The sequence below is a fragment of the Apus apus genome, chromosome 4 (assembly GCF_020740795.1).
Source record: "Apus apus isolate bApuApu2 chromosome 4, bApuApu2.pri.cur, whole genome shotgun sequence".
NCBI classification, from domain to species: Eukaryota; Metazoa; Chordata; class Aves; order Apodiformes; family Apodidae; genus Apus; species Apus apus.
The window spans coordinates 70,244,775-70,268,592 of record NC_067285.1 but is presented as its reverse complement, the minus strand read 5'-3'; the positions used below and the strand labels follow the sequence as shown (position 1 = coordinate 70,268,592).

At 42.0% G+C, this 23,818-nt stretch overlaps 1 protein-coding gene across 1 annotated transcript; it reads left to right on the top strand.

Moving 5' to 3' along the window:
* The first annotated feature begins 2,709 nt into the window (after nt 1-2,709).
* TMEM154 (transmembrane protein 154) lies at nt 2,710-23,583 on the top strand. The gene is made up of 7 exons (XM_051616975.1): nt 2,710-2,875; nt 10,639-10,950; nt 12,707-12,734; nt 13,828-13,913; nt 15,465-15,525; nt 17,704-17,734; nt 19,211-23,583. Exons 1-7 carry the CDS (start codon nt 2,746-2,748, stop codon nt 19,217-19,219), a joined length of 657 nt encoding a protein of 218 aa, XP_051472935.1. The 5' UTR covers nt 2,710-2,745; the 3' UTR covers nt 19,220-23,583.
* The last annotated feature ends 235 nt before the right edge of the window (nt 23,584-23,818 follow it).

Here is a 23,818-nt window from a genome sequence, read left to right as displayed (position 1 = left end):
ACCTCTGAGCACACAGGAAATGCCTGGGTAGCCTCAATTTCTGGGTTTTCATACTCGAAAGTATCTGTATCAATTAGACACTATTACTACTACTTGGAACTTCTGTAATTTTTTTAACAGGAAAATCTTACAAGCATTCAAAAGTCTCACCGCTGACACTTCTGTCTGGAAGCAGCGTCATGTATGGCTGTGACATCACAATTAAGGAATATCTCATAGAAATATTTAGTCAGTTAGTCAGTGGTTTCCTAACTCTGAGCTCCCCTTTGTCATCTTGCAGCTGCAATGCCATCACTTTGATTTTTTGCCCACTGCTTTACGTGGTGCATAAATATACATTGCCAATACTAAGCAACCAGTTCAGATTTTCAGTTAACTAAATCATTCAACCATTTTAAATCTATTACCAAGCCAGTCATTAAATGGATCGCTGACCTATTTCTCAGCTACTCAAGCTAAGAAACTATAACTGATGACCTATAAAAGCATCAGTGTGTTAAGAGAAATTATTAGCTGCAGAAGCAGAGCAACAATTGGTCCCTTCAGCAGCTCCCACCAACAGAAGATTCACCACTGCCAGCTTTAACTAATTCACCAGAAATTACATTTTGACCCAGACTATTGTCTAGGACTACCATGAAGCTGCTACACTGGCAGCATACATCTCTTCTTCCTTAGTTTATTACTGGAAAAAATTATGCAAGTATTTAAGATGGCTCAAACTTGGGGATGCTCTAGAGTAAAAATTGAGGTGCAGGCTCTCCTGCACTTAGAAATTATGAATTTCAGAACTAGTACTTATTTGCACAGTGAACAAACTAAACGTATGGTCCAAACATGCTCCCTGCTTGAGGACAGGTATGGTTTAGATCCAGCTCCTAGTTCTGAGCCCTGGCTAGGCCCACCTCATATAGCAAGAAGATTCAAAATGTTGGTTTTAGTGTTGAGGGCCTCTGTTGCTCCTACCCAGTGACACACGATATGCAGAGCCCCAGGTGAGCTCTTACATGTTTCTGAGTGAGTGGGCAGTGGTGGGGCAGTGGGTGCAGAGGACAGGGCAGCACTGGGGGGCACAGCTCCCCCGCTGGAGACTGCTGAGGAAGAGTGAAAATCAGGATGAGGGAAGAAGGGAGGTGGGAGTTACCTGCTCCCTTGCCTCCTCCATCAACCATGGCACCATGGAATACCATGACAGGCACTGCATCCTGGTGGGGCTCAAGACCTTATGTGCTCCGTCATCTACAGCCATAATCAGACTGGCATCTGAGTGCTTTCCAGCTAAGCCACTTGCTCCTAGAAAAGATGATATTGTTTTCTGCTCTCTCCTCTTCCCAGGATCAATAAGACCAAAATACTGTTAAAGACTGCCAAGCAAACCTGCCCATTTTCCCATTTGCTAGAGACAGCCTCGCTTAGGGGTTGCCCTTTGGTCATAAATGCACACAGTGCCCCACCACACCAGGGGGAGAATTAGTGCTTGAAAAGCAAGGCAGGGAGGGAGGCACTGGTGAAACCTGTTCATGCAACCACCCCAAAAAGCAAATTAAAACTTTCCTGCTAACACACATAAATGATCTTCTGTGTCTGATTTGTATTTGTGTGATGTCCATCCCATGACACTGCACACAGCGGAAGAGGAAGATAGATGATAGTAAAGTTGGGAGTCAAAAAAGCAGAGCAAAATAGGAGTGCACTCACCTACAGCTGTGATGTAGTGCACACACCTGGCTGGATGCCAGGTGCCCACCAAAGCTATCATTCCCCTCCTCAGCTGAACAGGGGAGAAAAAATGTAATGAAGGGCTCATGGATTGAGATACAGTCAGGGAGAGATCACTCACCAGTTCACTGGCAAAACAGACTTGACTGGGGAAATTAGTTTAATTTAATACAAATCAAATCAAAGTAGGATAATGAGAAATAAACCCAAATCTTAAAACACCTTCCTTCCACTCCTCCCTTCTTCCCAGGCTCAACTTCACTCCCAATTCCTCTACTTCTTCCCCCCCAGTGGCACAGGGGGACAGGGAATGGGGGTTGTGGTCAGTTCATCACATGTTGTCTCTGCTGCTCCTTCCTCCTCAGGGGGAGGACTCTTCACACTCTTCCCCTTCTCCAGTGTGGGGTCCCTCCCACGGGAGACAGTCCTCCATGAACCTCTTCAGTGTGAGTCCTTCCCACAGGCTGCTGTTCTTCACAAACTGCTCCAGTGTGGGTCCCTTCCCTGGGGTCCCACAAGGCCACAGCCTCCTTTGGGCATCCACTTGCTCTGGTGTGGGTTCCTCCAGAGCATCTGCAGAGTTGTTGCTGTCATATATTCTTACTCCTCTCTCCAGCTGCAGTTGCTGTTACACAGCAACTTTTTCCGCCTACTTAAATAAGTTATCCTAGAGGTGCTACCACTGTCACTAATGGCTCACTTGGCCAGTGATGAGACCATAAGCTGGTTGGCATTGGCTCTACTGGACATGGGGGAAGCTTCTAGCAGCTTCTCATGGAAGCCACCCCTGTAGTCCCCCTACTACCAAAACCTTTCTATGCAAAACAAATACAAGCATAAAGGTGCTTCAGCCAAGTTAGTGCTTGAAGAGCAACTTTTTTTTTTTTCCTTCTTCTTTCTTTTGCAATCGTTGCTTGCTTGACAGGCCCAGACAGAATTACATCACTTCCTAAAAGCCATCAAAGACAGTCCATCTCCTGAAGAAATGCAGCTCAGATGCACCCCGGCAGGAAACAGGAAATGTAAATGTTTGGGTGCTGCCGGGAGCCAAGCGAGACGCCCCTCGGGTGGGAGCTCCACCGGGGCAACATGCAACAGCAAAACCTCATTGTGCTGCTTTCTGCCCTGGTGCTGGCCAGAGGATCTCCCAGGACTGGTGAGTAGGAAAGCACCTTTTGCCTTCTGAGGTGGGACTGAGTTTCCTGCCTGCAGCAATGGGACTGAGTCGGAGGGCAACACCCTCCAAAGCGAGTGCTAGGAGAAGATCTGTGAGGACTTGCTCTCCGCTTCTTTAAGCTGTGTTTACGCTCTCTCTTTTCATCTGGATGACTTTTGCAAAGCTTTGACTTTTTTTACTTTCACTTAATCCCAAACACCAGCAACCTAATCTTAAAATTCATACATTTCCTAAATTGCAGGTGTGTAGGGAACCAGAGCTTCCATGCTGGCCTGTCAGGTATTTTGGTTCTACTTTCACTTATCTGATGTACTTTTTTAACCCCGCATCCATACTATCAGCATTTAATAGTAAAGTTAAAGACGGAGCACTGCTTCCATTCAAAAGTCAACTGCTGATTTCGTAGTCCTGTTGCACTGAAACCAGTTTAACAAAAGAACAGATGGTTCCAGAGACAAATATTTTTAACACCCAGCTGCAGAACAAAGTGACCAGCACTGTGGGCTTAGGTCCTGTCCTTCTGAAGAGAAGAACTGTGAGTGAAAAAATCACTTGCAACTTGCTGAAGCACTGGGGAGTCATTGCAGAGGCTCTCATCTGTTCCCAGGGGGTAGTTTGTTCTGCGGCATTTTGGCAGCCAGCGACTGCACAAGACAGGCTGCTCTCTTAGTAAAACCTTGCCCGGCAATGCTTATCTGCTTTTCAGTGTCAAACAAATCTCCGCCAAAGTGCTTCAGCAGGTACTAGAAGTGTTTGCTTCCTCTGTGCTGCTGCAGCGAGCAGGAGCTCTCCAGAAAGCAGGGAGAGAAGACAGTCATTCTGAGGCATCACTGGACTTATTCTATTAAGGTTTTAAAATGCATTGATGAAATAGGTGGCTGGGTGTGGGCATTTTTTTCCCTGAAAACCGGTACTATAAACTGTGTGTAAAACCAGGCTGCTGGCTGCCAGCATGCTGCCAAGCTGCTCGTGGTTAGGAGCCTTACCTAGCTGTAAGAGTGAGCTAAGCAAGGTATAAAATGGTTTGGTCTTCTCTGCCTTACTACAGCCCTTCTGCATTCCAGACATGTTAGGAAAATATATGGCAAGCATTGAACGTAGCTCTGAATCAAAGCAGTCAGAGGAAAAAATCCTGCCATGGACAAAGCAAAACGGAGGTCCCAGGGAAATGGAGGGGCACAACGCAAGCAAGCAGATCGATCAGGCTCCAGCTTCCTTAGCTCATTTACATTGTACTGATCACTAGCGTTTCCTAACCAGCCTGAATTCCCAACCCACTCAGCCCATAGCTGGGTCCCCCCTACCCTTCTTTCTGATAGGCATTAAAGCACCAGGCAGATGTCACATACCAGGTGCCACAACTCACTTCCTGCTGCCTTTAGAGGCTTCCTATCCATAGACCCACTTTTCAGTTCTGGTTGATTTTGGAACAGTTCCTCCATGGGAGTGAGTCAGTCCTCCCCAACCACTGTCAGCCCTCGTCTCAGCTGCTGGGGAAGGAGAGGAGTGCATCTGACTGGAGAAGAGCAGGGACCCAGACAAAGGCAGTTTTTGCTTGTACAACCAGCCCAAGTATGTTCCTGGGCTGCAAGTGTGGGGGGAGCAGGGAGGGCAGGGAAGTTGTGAACTTGGGCCTTGGGTGGGAAATTAAACTGGAGGGAGAAGAGTTTCTGTAGGGGCTTATACACCCCACAGGCACTGGTGGGTTAGAAATCCATCTGCTGAGGGCAGCCTCCCTAGGGGGATTCTTTGCTCTTGCCCCTCCTTGCTTACAGATCTACAGGGCAGGACCTTTAAAAGGAGATTTTTTTTCCTTGTTCCTCCAGTCTCAGACATAGTCCTCACCTTTAAACTGGTCTGCTGGAGAGGGAGGGCAGAAGCTCTTGGTGATCTCCCAGGTCTCACATCTGCTGTCTAGAAACAATTCACAATAAGAGTATGATTAAATCTTGCAGCATAGACAGATTGAAGCCTTTATAAGTCCTGTTCCCATACCATGCTGGAGTCTTGTAAAACCCTAGCCTTGCCATTTGGATTATGATTAGCAGACAGTTTTCTCCCAGCCATAGTACAATTACTCTAAGTCAGTAGCTCTAAGAGCATGCCTGAGGTTTCAGCCCTGGGTGCTATCCCTCTCTTGGCTCCACAATGAAGGGACACTGGGGTTTGCACCAGTCCCCCTCCCCTTGCCCAACCCCTTGCTTTAGGCAGGCAGAAAGCCCTGCCAGTGTCTTGCTGAGGGCCAGCAGTGGCCCTCCCTGCTCTGGGTGGTGCTCAGCCCCCCAGCAGCCCTAAAGATCTACCAAGCTGTGTGCTGGCCGTAGGAAAAAGTATTAAGGCCCTTACTATAGCTTGTAGGAAAAGGCTCTGACCCTATGGGCATATCCCAGGGAAAGCCACCTCCCTCTGGGTTTGGTGAAACATGCAGGAAATTGCAGCATAAGTGGTTTGACGTGGGGAGCAAGAAACCATGTGAGGGAGAGGAACAATAAAGCATGTAAGATGGTTAAGTGGAAGAGCTGGAATGGTTGCAGGTAGTGCTTTATTTTGGCTGTGCCTCTGTGCTTTTGTTTTGAGCTGTCATTCAAAGAAACATTGCTAACAAAGGTCCTATTCAGCAGCTTGTACCATAAGCATGGGCAGCAACTCTCTCTTTGACAGAGAAGTGGCTTTTGGGTAAAGTCCCCTACAAAGCCAAGTTCTCTAAAGGAGTGGTATTTTTGACCTGTTCCTCCCTAGATTAATGAACTCGAGACTGGGTTTGAACCTGTCAGAGTTACCTGTTACAATTTTCTAGCAAAGCAACTTTATAAGAAATAAGAATTTGCTACATCCTCTCTTTCCAAAGTGCAGCCCCTAAAAAGCAGATGAAAAGCCCTCTCTACTCAACACACCAATTCCTTGCATATATTTACTCCTTTTCCTCCCTTTTATCCACACACACAAACTTCCACTGTGTTTCATTCAACTGCTTCAGGTACATTTCAGAAAATCTCTGATTTATATCAGCAAAATTTCAGTCTCATTTCACACTAAATTTCAGTCAGTGACCCCAGTCTATTTTCCCTCAAGAGATTTTATTATATCTGGAGGACCTCCAGAGCTTTTTAATTTCAGGGTCCTCCTGAGAGCAAGGAGCACCAAGAGATTTGCATCACAGTGAGGTCACATGGGTATCACTGATGTGAAGTTAGCTAGATGCAAGTACAGTGAGGAGAAAGCAGATTCCATCATCTGTAAATGAACTTTAAAAGTTTCCTCTTTCAGGTTGCACCTACATAACACCTTTTAAGCACCCCATTTTAATAGGATCTTGTCTACAGATTAGCCACCCTGAAATGCTTGTGCTTCCTAATAAGAAGAGTGGATGCACCCAGCAGCAAGCCTGCAGGCTTTTAAGGATTCCTCTTCCAGCCAGACTGACAGGCGGGACCTGCCACAACAGGCAGCTGGGCAAGCCCTGGCCACGGCAAGGAACGGCCCTCCTGACAGCAGCGTGACATGCAGGGAGTGGAACAGAACAGGGATGAGTCTAGCAATAGGAGAGAGGATCCTATGGACCTTGTGGAGTCGTCTGACTATACCACCAGAAGGAATGTGTGTTTGGAGCAGAGTGGTATAGGACACAGTAACTTCACTCCAGTACGCACAGCTTTATAGCCTTTTCCTGTTTTGTCACTCTCTCGTGAGCCCTCCTTTCACTGTGTTTCTAAAGCTTTTAGGAAAGTCTGGAGAGACAAAAAAAACTCCCTTTCAATCTAATAAGCTTGACTAGTCCATTGACTTAGCTCTTGCTTTTCCTCTATCCTATCCCTTTTTTCTTCTGTAAGTAGAAAGAATAGTGTAATTTGAAAAATTCCCTTCAGAGATCCCAGTCCTTGAGTCTGATGAGAGGGCAGCAGGGAGTTCGATGAATTTACAGCAGAACTGAATGTGCTGACTCCTTGCTATTTTCCTTTGCCTCGCATCCAACTGAAATGAGAAACCTGTTTGCCCACTTCATCGAGAAGCTCATATCACCACCTCTGAGTGCTACAGCACAAGCCTCAGAGGAAGAAATGCTGCAACAACAGAAGCGTTGCTTGTTTGTTTGAGATGCAGTTGTTTGGACTTCCAGTCTGTGAAGCTGCTGTATATTCAGCTCCCTCTGTCTCCCTTGAAAAGCAGGCTTTGGAGCACCTCCAAAACTCAAGCAAAGTCCATCAGTAATACAAGCATACTTTTAAAGTAAAAATAAGGGATAATACCTTATACCGTGGTATCTGCATTCAGTGACATAGCTTTTTTGTAATTTCTAAGAACTGCAGTGGAACATTTTTTGAGGCACTGCTAGTGCTTGCTCAGGCATTTTGGTCCCTTGAAGACTAGATTCTCTAATACCTCAGTGGTGGGAACCTGAGGACTTCTTAGCTTCCAGTTCCAGCTATGCCCAGCTTCCCATCAGGACGTGACACAGCTGCATGCCAGCCCCTCTTTCTTCTGCTCTTGAAAGCATGGGAGGTGGCAACATGGACTGGGCTGAAGCTATGATGTGCTCCCATCCACTTCCCCAGACATGGGTAGAAGTTGCCAGCACTCGTTCCCCAGGAAGTCCAGACAAAGCTGAAGTCAACATGGCTGTTGTTTGAGCCAGAAAACAACACTTTGCTGAGATGTGCGGAGGGCTGAGTACAAACATCAGACTGTAGCCAAAAGCATAAGGCTGACCTCAGCAAGAGGAAACATTCCATTGGCTGAAACACTATGAAAAACAACAGCTATCTCGGAGCCAGCCACATGAGTCTCATCTGGCCTGAGCAGCTGGCTGTGGCAAGTGCTGCATCTGCACCGAAAGGCTGGAGCCCAACCCTCCCTGCCTGGCTGGAGGTACAAACCCTTCCTTGGTGCAAGCCACCAGGCCCACCCAGGAGAACACTGTGATTTTCCTACCCCATAAAAAATGTGATGTGTAGGTGGCCCAAGAGTGAGAGCAACCCCTGTGTGACAAGTAGGGCATCCCTTGGGTCAGCTCTGGTCCTCAGAGCTGGAGGGAGATGTGTCGAGGCAGCAGGTGAAACACAGGAAATAAGCAATATCCTTGCAAGAATATTGTGCAATTGGCTGCCTTTCTGCTCAAAGACATATGTAATTCACTCGGAGAAAAGATCTCTGTAAGAGAAAATGGTGTTCACAGAACAGATGCTGTTTTGCCCCTGGAATTATACAAAGTCAACAAAATACATGGCAGCAAGGTCACTCCCTGTGATTTGCCATTTTCCTTTGCCTAGCGACTAGAAAAGGTTACTCTATTTCACACAGAGACAAATCATTTGATAGCTCAAAATCAGGCAAATAAAAAGTACCAGAGACACTGGAAAAGTCTCTATGGGAGAAGAAACGCAGCATATGCTGCAGCTGGAAGTTTAGCCTTGCAATTAATGAGGTGTGACCATTTGCTTTTGCTTTAAAATCTACTGTGCTGTAGACATTTGAAAAATCCATTTTGGCTCTGAAAGTAAATGAAAGGTAAGGTATTTTCTTTTCCACACACCCTTTCCTATTTGTACCATTTTTAGTAATGGGCTTGCCCCTGTCAATATATCAAATCAGGAGGACAAGGGTTTCAAGGGTGATGGCTAGGGGAGGAAAATGAAGCAAGGTTGTTGAAGCAGTTCAGTGAGGCCGAGGTGGTCCATTGGCTCCACCAGCAGTGCAGCCCATCATGCCGTGCTCTGCGGCACGGCCACCTCTGGTGATACCTCACTGCTCTCTGCAACAATTGAAACAGAGTGGGTGCAGCACCAGGGACTAGAAGCTGTATCAGAAAAATCAAGTGGTGAAAACTACTAAGGGAGTGGAGCTCCTCTGCGACAGGATTAACAAGAGTCGACAGATCAGGGGAAGGGTGGAGGAGCATACATGTAAGGGGTCATTACCTACAACGGAGACGTAGATCATGTTTTGCTCTTGGCTGAAATAATAAATACAGAGGAATACAATGTGGAGACTTTAAATAAAAAATGTTTTGCCACTGAAGAGCTAACATTTTCATTGTCATATTGCAGTGAAAGAATCTGGTGACCTTTGAGGTATTACATACTATATTCAAGTATTAGATATTATTTATTAACATTCTCTCCCTGTTTTTAGGAAAGGAAACAATCAGGTGCCTGAGTGAGAAACATTGCATAAAAACCTAAACAAAACCCTGCTGTCACACTCAAATAAAATTATTTGTTTGAAGCTGGGTTTCCTGGAATACAGTCTAGTGAGACACTCCTCTTTGAGACAAATCTGACAGGAGAGGAGATGCTGCAGATTGGATTAAGCAAGAGATAATGCTCTAATTCCAGTTTTCCTCTCTCACTTGGCATCCCTGGGAAGGGCAGCATCCTGTCCTTCTGATTTCTCATTTGTGAAAGGGAGATGATAACTGCCCACATCTCAGGGCCATTATGAAGATTTATGTGTTTGCAAACACATTTAAAATGCTAAGTTCTTTTGGTTCCAGTCCTGTGAGATTTGAAATGCCAGCACTGAGGTTCTGGAAACATTAAGCTATTGCTAAGTCCAGTGGAAATGATGGCTGCCCAGCACTTTGCAAGAGCAAGGAGAAACATGTCATTACAAAAGTCACAAAAACCCGTTATTGCAAACAATGCAAGCTGTGCCATGCCAGCATTTTATCTGAAAGGGATGATAACACAAAATATAATAATTTAATTTCATGCTAAGAAAATTATGAAAGGTTTTGCACTTGGAAACATGCTGGTGTAATTTATCTAGGGGCTTAATCCTGAACCCTAGGCTACAAGGAAATTTTTGGGTTCAGTATAGAACTGGTAATCAGCCCAGAATTTGCTGTATTTCTGCTAAGCTTTAAGCTCCATGATAGTAAACACAGACTCTTAATTACCCTCAAAAAAAGCACTGTTTCACTGTTACAAACATATCAAATTTAGCCACTTCTCTTGCAAAATATATGCTACATGAAACCAAACCCAAACCAAGATTCAAAACCTCCAGATTTTGCATTTTTGAAGAACACCCAGCACTGACTCTTTGCCACATGCTACTTTACCCAGCCTGAAGGATCAGCCACAGGAGCAGTTAATTGTATTTGAATCCAGTGAAGTCCCTGTGTTATTGCTACCTCTTCTAGTCCATGCAGAAGTGAAAGCCTGCAGCTTCTGCAGGCATCTGACTTCCTTTCACCAGTTCTGTTTTTTGTAGTGAAACAAATTTAATACAGTTGAGGAAAGCACAGAAATGGGGAGATAAGTGAGCGGAGGAACCGGTGAACCTGGGGTAATATTTGCCCCGAAGAGAGCACTAACTCTTTAGATAAATGGGGCTGGGGGAAAGAGGTTGCAGCCATGTGTACCAAGGCTGAGGAGCAAAGCAGGATGATGTGGTTTACTGAGAAGCAGAAGACTTTCACATGAGAGCGAGACCGGATGCCAACCTGCAGGGAAAAAACTCTTGTTTGTGTAAAGCAGCTGCATGCAGATGGACCACACATGCTGACGTGTCCCAGTAAGAGCCAGCTGAAGAATGTAGTCAGAACTGTAAGATTTTGTGACCAATTTGTAATCTAATTTTACATCTGATGCCTGAGACTTCAAATCTGTGTGTACAGAGCATCTGCTGCTTGATTTTTAAGACAGCAAATGAAAAGTAAGTATTAAAACTTGTATGCTTTGACTCACTGATAATACTGATGAAGTCCATAAAATGTTAAGTTTTCCACATATATTTTGCAGGAACTGAAAATGATGGTTCAGGAGATGGATCACCGATATTATTCACCCTTACAGTAACGCCCCTTCCTGCTACGTATTCTTCAGCTGCAGGTGACCACGAGCTAGTACTTGTCACTGCAAGCACTACTGAAAGCAGTTTTGAAACACAAAGTACTCCAAGTACTGAATCAAATGCAGTCAACGATCAGGAGAGCCTAGAAGCTGCAGATCAGTCTATCTTGATGTATGTTGTCCCTGTTGTGCTGCTGGTCCTGCTGATTTTGCTGACCATATTTTTTATATTACATCATAAAAGGAAAAAATCTAAGCAAGGTAAATTTTTCTTCTCACTCATCAGAAGGACATTTTTAGGGTGTGCTTGAAATTAGAGGTTATCTAGAGGCCTGGGGTGCCAAAATTAGGATGTATTTTTCCGGTTGTAGTTTCACATTTGACAGATAGGAAAGGAATCCACCCCTGGCCAGTGGTATCTGGGCACTCAGCTCTCCATGACTGGGAGCTAGTTCTGCTTCCTGGCACCTCCTGCTCATGCTGCACACCCAGAGGAGCTGCTGCTTTGAGCTCTGGCTCCTGACAGTGCCGGGAACAGCATAAGGATGTAACCATGTGGCTGCAAACACTCTGTCTTTATGCTGAGTAACTTCATGCAAGGTGAATTTAATGCTCCTCTTGCCTACAATGCCCACAAAGTGAAGCTGCTCAGAACTTCAATAAAATAAGAACAAGCAAAAGCATTTTAAGGAACGTTTTTAAGGGTTGATGGCAGCTATGAAGAAAGGACAGTAAATAAGCTAGGAGTCCCATGGTCAAGCTGCCTGGGTGCTGCAATAAGGGAGCACAGAGCTGCAGGGAGCTGCCTTGACCTGTTCACAAAGAAACTGGTACCTTAGAGTGTGAAGCAACAGAAAATAAACTGAGATGTCGTATTAAAACCACACAGCTGGTAAGTGAAATCCTGAAATGGTCATATTGGTATCTCTAGAGAACAGAAGTGCAGCTTTGAGCTCCTCAGCCTGGAAACAGTGACATTGGTTCAACACAGTTCATTTTTCAGGGAATTTTTAGGCTGCACCTGCCTTATCCCTGGGTCACCCTCGCAGCAAACTCTGAATTCACAATCAGGCATATAGTTCCCTGCCCAGTTTCTGGATAACCTGAAATGCAGGGACATTTTTCAGAGTGATGGGAAATGTGAGGCCTTTCCAGAGCACAATTCTGGGATCTCTTGCCCTGGAGATACCAGCTTGGAGCTGGGATTTTGGGCATCCTCAAGGCAGGGACAGATGACTCCATGGTCCATAGCTCTCCGAGCTGGGGAATGTGCTGGAAAAAGTGGGAGGTGTCAGCACTCATCAGCAACATTGAATTAAAATAAGCTGATTAAAGAATGTATACAAAGGGAATCCTACATGTAGTTCTTCACTCTTATTTTGTGGGCTGAGGCTTTTCAGTCACTTGATTCCTGCAGAAGCTATTTCTGTGAATAATGGCTCTTATGCTAATTTTTTTTCCCATCTTTATTTTGTCTTGGGGTCATAACTAGCTTTGGATCCCTTTTGACATCTGTCTAGTTCAGCTTCATTTGCCTAACTGAGATTTAATCTTCCATGCAAGTCCATTTCCCCCCTTCTCTCCATGAGTGGCTCCCAGCATCTCCAGGCAGAGCTGGACTGTCTGCATGTAGTCTGCAGCAAAATATCCTGACATTTCCAGTAACCAATTGTTTTTGCAGCAGTGGTTCCTTTTCAGGGTATCATGTCTCTCACTACAACTGCTTTGCTCAGGGAAGAATGCATCTGCAGTGTCCTGCCTACCGTGGTGCTAACAGTTGGTTTCCTCCCAGCACGACTGAGCTAATAATGAGCTGCTTTTAGTGTGTTCAAGAGTAAAAAGAATGGGTTCTTCTGAAAATTACAAACAGATGAGACATTTTGGCTGTCACCTACAAGCTAATATGCCTTTTGAAAACATAACCTGTTTTATGTGACCCTACTCAAGGCTTGTTTGCAGACTGGACCTTGTATATGCAGTGAAGAATTATGAACACCAACTTTTTTTTCTTTTCCAGATGAGCTGGGAAGTGAAAATGTGAAAAGGTAAAGTTTATGAACATTAGTAGTAGTAATAGTAGTATTAACTCTAACAGGATATTATTATTATTGGCTTCTTCACTGCCTGTTTTTGTTTAAGCATGCACTGAACACCATTACCTTTTGACATCAACTATCTCAAGAGGTGGCTAAAATGCATCTTCAGTATCTAGTGAAGGTGTAGGACTAGAGCAGGAGAACAGGTGCCCACTGCCTGCAGCCACCCCTACGCCTGCCCTAGGGCACCTGCAGCTCTACCAGCCACAAGATGCAACAAGACGCACCAGGTGCCCCATGAGCAAAGGGGATCAGTTCCCAGACTAAAGCTTTTGCTGTTCAGAATAAGGTGTGTGTCTTGCTCCCTTGTTTTTCAAGTTTGTCTTCTCACTCAGAGATGAGGCAGGATGGCTCACCCAGCTGCCATGGAAGCAATGCTTTAGCTGCTGGGAAAATGTGCCAAAAGCTGAGTGGCTCTTCTCAGAGAGAGAATTTTCATTGTTACCTTTTATTGAGCTCCATCTTGCTAATCAATGCTGGAAGTTATTAAATTGTCTTAATGAGTTAAAAAAGAGGGATTTACTAAAAATAATTGTTCTACTGTGTGACTCCAGGAATGATCAGCAAAGGGAAGCTAAATGAAGACATTGAAATAAATGCAAAGTTACTCTACTCAGGACCTTTCCTTTCAAATTCACTGCCAATGTCAGCCACAGCTAGGAAAATACTTTAGGCCTTCTGCTTTTATTACTGGAATGACAGGACTTTTGTTACATGTTTCAGCAGGACAGAGACAAACCATTTTATTTTTCAGTTTTCTTTTTATGTCAGGGACAGTTCTCAAATAGCTGCAGCAATCCCGTGCTCTGGCATAGTCCAGACTCCACCGAGTCCCTCTCTGCACGGGCTGTCCCAGCCAGCCCCACCTCTGCCCAGGAGGGCACCCACTGGGATGACATCTCAGATTACTAGGCTAGGATGGCTTTCCAGAGTTTCTACGTGTGTCTGAAATTATGAAAGGCTCATACAAAATTATTGCTTTGTACATTGTTTGAATCAAGCATTTTGTGTAATGCCTTTTTCTTCCCTCCCTCCTCTCAAGTCCTATTTTTGAAGAAGACACACCCTCTGTTATGGAGATAGAAATGGAAGAGCTTGATAAATGGATGAATAGCATGAACAAAAATGGTACATGGTAACCCCTCTACTCCATCATCCCTCTCTTTCTAGATGACGTAGGTCCCATATGTAGAAAATCAATGTAAGGCATTTTGTATGCCTGTCACTGCTTTTGCTATAACATTTTTAGTTGTGTTCTCAACACCTTGATACTAAAATAGCACAAATGTCAGGAGTAAAATTGTTCAGAGGAGTATTTTAGTTTGTGTGGGAGCTTATTTTTAACATATGATGGAATATCATAAATGTTTTGAGTTTCCAGAAGACATTTCTATTAAACACACATAGAGCTGTGAATGGTATTTATACTTTTAAATACAAGTTTTAAATGCTAAATACTAGTTTCTCTGAAGCATCTAGTCCTTTCACTCCTAAGAGTTCCTATACAGCTTTGGGCTCCACACTGTGCTATTGTAGAAGAAACACTGATTTACTCATAGTTAAGACCACCATTTCCTTAAAATTGCTGTTGGGATCCTGTGAATACATCCCTCCCCTCTTTGTGCCCTTACCCTTGCTTGCCATCTCTATTGCATGAAACACAAACTGCTACCATCTACATCCTCTCTGACAAGTCTAGCAGCCCATGGAGCAATCAGTACCTGCAGTAACTATCATTAGCAACATCTTCATCTCCTTGTTAGTTACTTCTAAGTATCGTGTATTTTTTCCCCCACTTTCCTCCCAGCTGAAATCTCCTGGTCAAAGCCTTTAAAGGCCTTGCATCCACTTTCAAGGCTTTCTGAAAAAAAACACCAAACTGGTCTCTGGTTAGGTGTGAATTAACCAAAGAACAATTTTGAACTGCTAACAGCTTGTCACTGGCTCAGAAATGCTGAAAACCTGCTATTTTTTTCATTCCCGATGCTTTGTCTTACATCCAAATGGCTATTTTGCCTGACCTCCTAGGGATGCTTTGTTTTTCAGGACATAAAACTCTTTGGAGCATTTCTTTGCATTAACACAGTGCTCCACATGATGAGGTTTTGACCTTCATGGTCCATAAGCTCCAGCAGAAAACATGTACTAAGCAGCAGTAGTGAAATAGAGGCACTAAGTATAATACATAGGGAAATAGTGCTGTAATTTTTTATTTTTATTTTTTAAATTATGTGGACAGAAAGGAGCAACTAGGTTACATACAGACATTTTTTTTGGTACTGCTCCCTAATCCCCAGCCCGACTATAAAGCATAGGTGTAATTATAAGCAGTGGAAGATTAACAAATAGTCATCCCCATGGTACCTTATAGGAAACAGTCCTCAAAAGTGGTTCATTTGTACAGGTGAACATAAACAACTGAAACACATATAATAAAGAAATTGTGGAAATACATATAATATAGTAATTATGGAAACACCTATCAAAGGGAAGGAGGATTTAAAACACATAACATTTATGCTATAGAGAGCATGAAGATTTTACAGATAAAAGGGTGAAGAAGAGCACCTGCAGTTTTACATTCTAGAGAGACTAAATGATAAAAGTTGATGCAATATTGAAATAAATCTAGAAGAACTACCAAGAGTAACTGCAGTCTTGTTTCTTACCCATTTTCAGCTGACTCTGAATGTTTGCCTACTGTAAGAGAAGAGGAAAAAGAATCAATTGCCAACCCAAGGTACTTTAAATTCATTATATTATTTGAAGAAATAAGTAATTCCAAAAATAATCAAGATTTTTTTAATATGTAATTATAAATTAAGTCATTCTTTGGCCTATTTAAGTTTTAAAGTTTTTATGTAGAGTGACTTTGATTTAAACTTAAAAGATTTGATGCTCTTCTTTCTAAACCACTCTCTGCCCATAAATTGCACTCCTAAATAATCTTGTGGTTGTAAACCGGTGTGAGACAGGCAGCCAGATGGCACAAAAGGAGTTTCACTCACTGATCAGATGTTAAGTTCCCCAAGGTGTTAATACATTCAGCATAGCTTCCTTAGCACTCCTCTCATTCGTAGGCACCCAGCTTCCCTCTGCCACCAGGTGCCTATAGGTCCCTGAGATGTTTCCCCTGCCAAATGTTTTGGCTGGAGCTCTGACCCGCCAAACAGGAGATCATCTGATCACAGGACAAACCAAAAGGATCTTCCCAGTGCCCCCATGCAGTGCTCCCCCAGAGCTGGCACTAGCTCATGGTCCAAGCGGAAATCCCAGAGGGATGCAAAACTGCAATCCTGACAGCTTGTAAACTGAAAAACTGGCTTTTTCATGATTTTGGACAGAACCCCTAAAACCCTTCTCAAACTCCCATTTTTCCTAATTAAAAATTATGGTTCCAGCTGGAAGCAGGGGGTTGTACATCACACTGGTCTTGCAGATGCATTTTGAGGAGTGGGCAAGGCAAGTCCTCTGTGCCAGGTTACAATAACAAGCAATTAAACCATCCCATGTGCCAAGAAAATCTCTGCTGCAGTGGACACAAGCAAGGAAGGCTGAAAGCAGGGAGGGGTGGCAGGAGAAGGACCTAGGCCTTCCCCTTCCCTTGGCACCAGATAACTCAGCTCAACAAGCCCATCTGATGGAGCTGCACCTTGCACTGTAGACCATCAAAATATCCCTGACCCCCTCTTTTCTGACTTCCTTTGCTTAGGAGTGAAATAGTGGTGATGTAAATCAGCACTGCTGGAGAGTTTATGCTCCAATGCAGCAGCTATTTGTATTAAAAAGGTTTCGGCTTACAGCTATTGCAAGAAAAATCATTGTTGTGTTGGGGGATCTGTGGGGTTTTTCTTTTTTAGAAAAAGACATAGGTTCCAGGTGGAAGGAAGTGCAATAATTTTACCCTCAGCAGCTGGAAAAGATGCTGGATTCTCTAGCCATCTGGGTCTTCCCTTCCAGCTTTTAAATGATAACTCAGAGGGGGAAAACTCTTGAGGAGAGGCAGCTGCACAGCAGTTTTCTAAAAACAGATTTGCTGACTGTTCCACAGACTATAGGATGGAGTATAGGACAAAGAGTGCTTGAGCTAACACCAGAAGTTAGTCATATTATAAAAGGCCTTTTAGGCACAGTAACACCCTGAGCATTAAGTTTACTTTCCAAAACTGACACAGTTCATTCTCAGAAAAAAACCATCCTGACCTACCAGCTTGAGCTGACATTTAAAATATCATCCTTGCTAAATTTTTTTTTTTTTTAACTGGATTTTTATTAACCCCATCAGAAGGTGGGGGTTTTGCTCCTGACTGGCAAAAGGTATCTTTGGGCTACACCCTACCTTAAGTTCCCCAACTGTGAAATAGAGATATTGTCACTTCAAAGCACTATAAGCTTAAGCTTTGATGCAAGAAACAGCCCTGTTCAGATAAGTATGCATCAGTCAGACTGAAGGAACACCCATTATTTAAACATATTTTCTTATTACTCCTGTCATAGGATCAGACTGTAGGAAATTTATGCCTCCAAATTGTAGGAAGGTAAACAAATGCAAATAAAAATAAGAGATTTATCTCTAGAACCTTCAGAGCTGCTCAAAGGATGTTAGTTGAATGCAATGTGAAACATTCTTACATTAAATTTCAGACCCTGAAACACTGCTTTGTTTGGCCAAATTTCCTCCCAAATTATGGTAATTCCTTGTTTAGATATTATTAATGATATTTCTGTGTGGGAAACATCTCAAGGCCTCACTAAGCACAGCAGGATAAGTGTTGTTTTCCTGTTTCATAAAGACATTGGGGATAGTGGAGTTCATCAAGACCCAAATAGTTTTTAACTATCAATTGATTTTGTTAAGATATCATTTTGGAAACATCTGAGACTAAACATTTCAATAATGACATTTTGACATTTTCAGAATGAAAGTTGTCCCAAACCTACTTTTCAGAGTAAGTGAATTTTTAATACAGAATTTTACAAGTCTTGAAAGAACAGAACCCTGTGGCTGTGAAATATTTCTAAATTAAGTGTTTTGCTGAACTCAAAACTACTTTGTCAAATTTCATATTACATGAAATTTTGAAAAGTGAACAGGTATCTGAAGTTGTGGGATTTCCTTGTAAACAAAAAAAAGAATAATTCATTCCAGTTTATTTCTGCAATTGAACCTTATCAGGCCAAGTTCTGCTGCTTTTCCTGACCAAACTCTTAGCTGAATAAATATGTCAGGAAGAGATCTATATACAGATAAACTGATGTTTTCAGCAGCTCTTTTGAGCAAGAAAAGTGAAAGACTATGAAGTAAAATTAAACAAAGCTAATATTACAGCGAAAATCTGTACTGAGCACCAAGGCTGTAAATTTTTGCACAAGAGGGATGATTTGACAGCCTGGGCTCTCTTGTAGGTGGAGGTCACCTGCCGTGTAAGTGAAGTTAAAAATAGATACCTGTATGTATATATATTTAAATATAACTTGCCTTTCAAACCTAGTGTTAATTCCTGATTGTGCCTGAGCAGAGAACCATGAAATCTCCCTGTGGGGAGGCAGGTGCTGGGGCAGGAGGTGAGGGCTGATGCTCCTGCAGGGCACAAGTGGGTGCAAGACCCATCTCTTCTCTGGGGACTTTTACCCCCTTGGCAAGACAGAAGTGCAGCCTGTCCCCTTCACAGCATGGGTCTTCATAGGCTGCCAAGTATAACGACGCAATCGCTCCCCCAGCTTTATCACACCTCCTGAGGGAGTCTGGTTTTCCGTGGGCACTTCTGGGCACCCTCCTAGTCTTTCTGTCCTAAAAAGGGTGACTCTTTCTATAGAGAGATGTTCTGAGTGGGGAATAAGTTGGTACATAAAGAAATACTCCTTTCCCAGGCTGTGTCTCTGTTTGGCAAGATACTTTAAAAACCATGCAAAATATTATGAGTGACCCTTCTAACTTCAAAGGGGGTTTAAAACTCTGCTGTTAATGCCGCCTGAAATCTAACCAGCTGATAAAAAAATGTCACATTTTTAATATTGGCATGAACCAAACATTTTAAAGAAAGTGCTAGTGAACAAGCTAGCTAGGCAGAAACCAGCAAGACAAAGAGAAAATCCAACTGTTATGAGGCCAGATTTAATATAAAAATTCCAGCTGTAAAAAACTATCCTCATCTATGGAAAGAGGTCAGTTTGATTCCTCAGCCCTTGCCTGGGAGCAGGAGAAAGGATGCACTGGGTAGCCACTAACCAGCAATCAGACCAGCCCTTGCTGCCAGCATCTAGCACCACAGATGGGGTTGTTCATACATTGCACGACTGACACTTGCTTTCTGGCAACACCTTCTCATCGACTCAAGAGATACTCTTGCATACTATTTCCTGCTGAGACAGCTGACCCAACAGCATGACACTGATGTGTTTTTTTCTTTTCCATGTATACGCAGCGATGGTGAATCATGAAATCAGAACAGCAAAGACCCGGTTAAAGGGAAGCAGCACGCAAGCTAACGATCTCCCAAATGCTGGATGAACAGGATTTAAATATAATTAATCTTAAAGGCCAGAGAAGCAAGTGCTTTTGTTGTGCCCTGCTACATACTGTCGTCAGAAAAGTAGCACCACCAAGGGGAAGGAAAAGCACTATAGTAAGATTAGGGGCTGATTTCAATACCTTCTACAATAAGATCACAAATCAAGAGAAGCCTCTTTCCCCCAGGAAAAAAAAAGTTCTTAAAATAGCCCATATTTCTGTCTAGTTATTCAATTGCTTATCATGCAGAACCACTTCTGTTCCAAGTTTGGTGGGTTTCTTAATTTTTTGTGGATCATTTAAATTTTTGGTGTTTTTTTTTTAATATAAAAAGCATCCGTAGTCGTAGAATACCCTGTTTTGGTGGATTTGAAGCTGATGCTTATGCAGTGTTTGTTATTCAATTTTTTTTTTTGGTAACAGTGCACTGACTTGCACAGAATTTCTGCTGGGGAGGTACCAGCCTAGGACTGACAGACAAGCTCTGAGGATAGACAGAGCAGTGAAAAAACCTCTCAAAGAATTCAGCAGAAGCAATTGCAACCCAGCAAGGGCATGGTCTTTGTAGTGTGCTTTTTGGTTTTCAAATTAAAGGCATTGTAGAAATGAAAAATACGTCAAGATTGCCTTTCAGTTCATTATCTCCATAGATCATTACCCTGAGCCAGCACTCACTGTTTAACCCTCCTCCCTGCTCAGTGCTGTTCTCCAACCACCACCTACTTCAGGAATATTGAGCTAGAAAACATTTCTTCTTAAAAAATGAGAGGTTGAAAAATTGAACAAATCAGTAGTCACACCAAACACAAGTTTAGATGAAGATTATGTGTAGCTACTTGGTCAAGGTTTTCAGATGCAATAAAATTTCTGCTCCTTCTGGTTTTGAATATTGAGTTTGGAATGTCTTAAAGATACTGACTTCTAAATGTACCGGTCACCTTTAACTATACTGGAAAAAAAATCATACTTCTCAGATAAATATTGTAATTGTGTCCATTATGTCTCTTATGGATATAGTTTAAATATGTCACACACATGAAAGAGGATCCTTGTCTGTGCAAAGCTTCCCTGCCTTATTTTAAATGCACATTTTATATCCTAACTTGCCATCCTCATCTTCTATTTAAACACATAATTTCCTCCCACTCAATGCATGTTTCATACAATCCATTTTGTTTTGTCTGAAAATATTTCACCAATGTGTTATCATGTATAGCCTGGTTAAAGAGAGCAAACAAATGCCCCAAGCCACTGGGATGACAGCTAAGTGTCACTAACAGCTGCCAAATAGAGAGGAGGCTCTAGCTTTATGACATATTGAGGATGTGTCAAAATATAAAAAGAAGAAAACCCCAAACATTTACAGCTAACCATATTAATTCATTACCGAATATTACCTGACTGGTAAGTTTCTCAAAGATTAAAAGTTTTCTTCATCATTACAAACTAATTTGTTGCAAATATTTGATCTAATACACAAGTGATGGCAAATTAATTTTCCCTGCTTGAATGATTCTTAACTTTGAAAAAAAACGTTTTAAGTTCACATTTTACAACTTTTTTTTAAAAAACATTGTCATATGTTCCTGACATTAAACTGGTACTCCAGATTATTGGTCTAAAATAATGTAATCACAAAGGGAAATAAGCGAAAGACCGAAACACAGGATTTTTTTTAAAAATGGAAGTGGATATTTCCTGGCAGCAGCTTTGTTAGCAACTACTTTACAACAAAGATAGATGTCATGCTCAGATGTCCTACTGTTTGGAAGGCAGTAACCTGAAGATGTCCAAACCAGAAAATGTTTTATTTAACAGTACAAGTTAAAAGGATGTATTTTGAGACCATTGCCAACTGTATGGTTGGAGAGCAGTCAGAGGTGACCCAGCAGATTGCAGTGCTGGGGTCCAAGAGGTGACTCCTGTCCTATCTTGCTTCAGGACACACAGCTCCACATCCAGCAGCCACCACCTTCTCACTAAAGAGAGTTAATGTACAGCTTAGACAAAAAAAGAATTGGAGTCCTTGCCCTTTTAAAAGGAGTTTTCTCTTGAAACTTACACCCCCCAGATATACTATATATACTGGCTTATACTATATAGCATAAGCCAGTTCTAACATGCTGATGATCTTACACCCTGTCCTAGCTGCATGTCTACAATTGCATAACACAATAATTTAGTCTGCTACAGCATTTGAGAAGAGGCCATGTCATGCATGCCTTTTGCACTTTGCTTGGAATTAATGTTAATCCCAGATGGTCCTTTTGTTAGATAAAATGCTGCACAGTTTCAAATAAGTTTCTCAGATATTTAGCTTTATTTAAAAAAAGATTTAAGTTGAGCTTGAAGGAATCCGTATTCTGTAAGCTCACATTAATGAACATTAATTCTTATTCCAGAGTTCATGTCAAATCAATTTCTGCATCAAGCTTTAAAATCAGTTTTGCTCAGAACTGATGTCTAGGTGAGAGCTTTATGACTAAAGCAAATCTAGCATGCCAGGAAGTTTCTTTTCCTCTTCTGGAACTTTCTAAGCATTGCAAAATACAAAAAAATGTTTTGAACAATTCCTTGGCCAATTTTTTATATACAAGATATGTATAAAATATATATTTAAAAATATAAATCTCATAACTGCTAGTTACTATCAAAAAAATATAGCATTTCCTCAAATTTTATCCTATACATGTGAAACAGAACACTTGTCAAATAATTTGCATTTCAGTAGACTTATAGATACTTCAATTAGATTCCTTTAGCATGAGACAAATACAATTTTTAGTATTTCTTTTTTCCTAAACATTTTTACATCATTGCTATTCCCCTCTGAACAGAATGCAGGTTTGATACTATGGAGAGGATCACCCATTCATCCCATACCTCACCCCCCCTTCTGCACTGCTCCCTTTCACCCCTCTGGTCTCTTGCTTTGATATTCATGTTTACACTGACTGCTGGAGTTGCCATGGCCAACACCCATCCACTCAGGTTACAGCCAAGACTTCTGTGGAGCCTGGGTTTGTGGACACAGGTGTGCTCCCTGACTTGGCTCCTTTCCTCACTTACCACCTTTGACATTTCCCTCTCCTGCTTACATGTGTGTCCCTTGTACTCCTGTTTGTTTTACACAAACTCTTCTTTTTCCATTTCCTTCTACACACAGTTTCTTTTAATATTAATTCTTGTATGTGGATTGAATTACAGGGGATTTACCTAGGTTTTACCATTTTACTCCTGTATTAGTATGGCCAAAACATTGTAATATTCCAGTTTATGGATATTACCTTTACACCTTCTGTTGCTGCACCTTAATTTTCCCTAGATTATGCACACAGTCAGATCCTCTAACCCATAAAACAAAGAGCAGGATGACCAGATAGTAGATAAGAGACTAGCAGATGATGATGATAATTATTATTTTAATATTGCCATGCACTACACAGAATTTATGCCTCTTCTGTAATATCCTCATCAGCAGCTTGAGCAGAGCTGAGCCATCTCACCATCATTTTGCAAAATCTACCCCAACCGATAACTGAGGTAATTATCCCTCAGTAGAAACAGAGAAAAAGCATACAAGTAAAAAGTCACTTGTACCACATATTATTCTAAAATATTTAGCAAATGTGATGATCCCTAAGGAATTGTTACATCTTCTTCCATTTTCTTCAAGCAGTTCAGTAGTTACCCAGCACTGCCCAAGACAGTTCTACATCTAATGTACAGTGTGAGCACTTTTTGTTCTAGAGAAGGTGGAAAAGCCAAAGGAGGAATTGTTTGAGAAATATATGGATGAAAAGAAGGGTAATTAAGAACCAGCATCTCTCCTACATGTGCTAAAAACCAGTATCTTAACAGAAATTTTTCCAACTAAACAGGAATAACTCCTTCATAAAGTTAAAAACAAGGCTACCAGTATTGCCATCAATTAATTTAGACCACAATAATTATGCATTTCTCAAGAACATAATCCTTACATTAATCTTAGCAACAAAGAATGTTGGGTTTAGTTGCTAGGTAGTTTTAAGTAATGGATCCATAGATAACTATTGATCTATTAGATGAAAAAAATAAATTGTTTTGCAATGCTAAATCTGAGGGAGGGTAATAAAAAACTCACTTTTGTTTACATTCTGTATATGAAATTGATGAATGTGTAATTGTTTTCTCAAATAGCCATCTCAAGTTATTTGATAATGTAAATATTTCAAAGTCATAATGTTTCTCAGCTGTATATAAGCTTGAGATTTTAAAAAACTTTTTCTAATAAAGGTTTATAGCAGTTTTGTGTCTATTGGTTTTCTTTTCCCCATATTCCTGATAACCCATTCAAGTCAGTGGGTACTGATTATTTGTTGTTAATGTCAAAATTAATTGGGCCTTAGATGTGCAAACATATATATTGTATGTAGATCTATTACTCTCACCAGCTAGCTAGAAATCAGAGGAAAAAAAAGAAAAGGAAAAAAAAGCTTAGACTCTAGTGCCATAGCTTTTCCAGAATACAGAATAGCTTTGA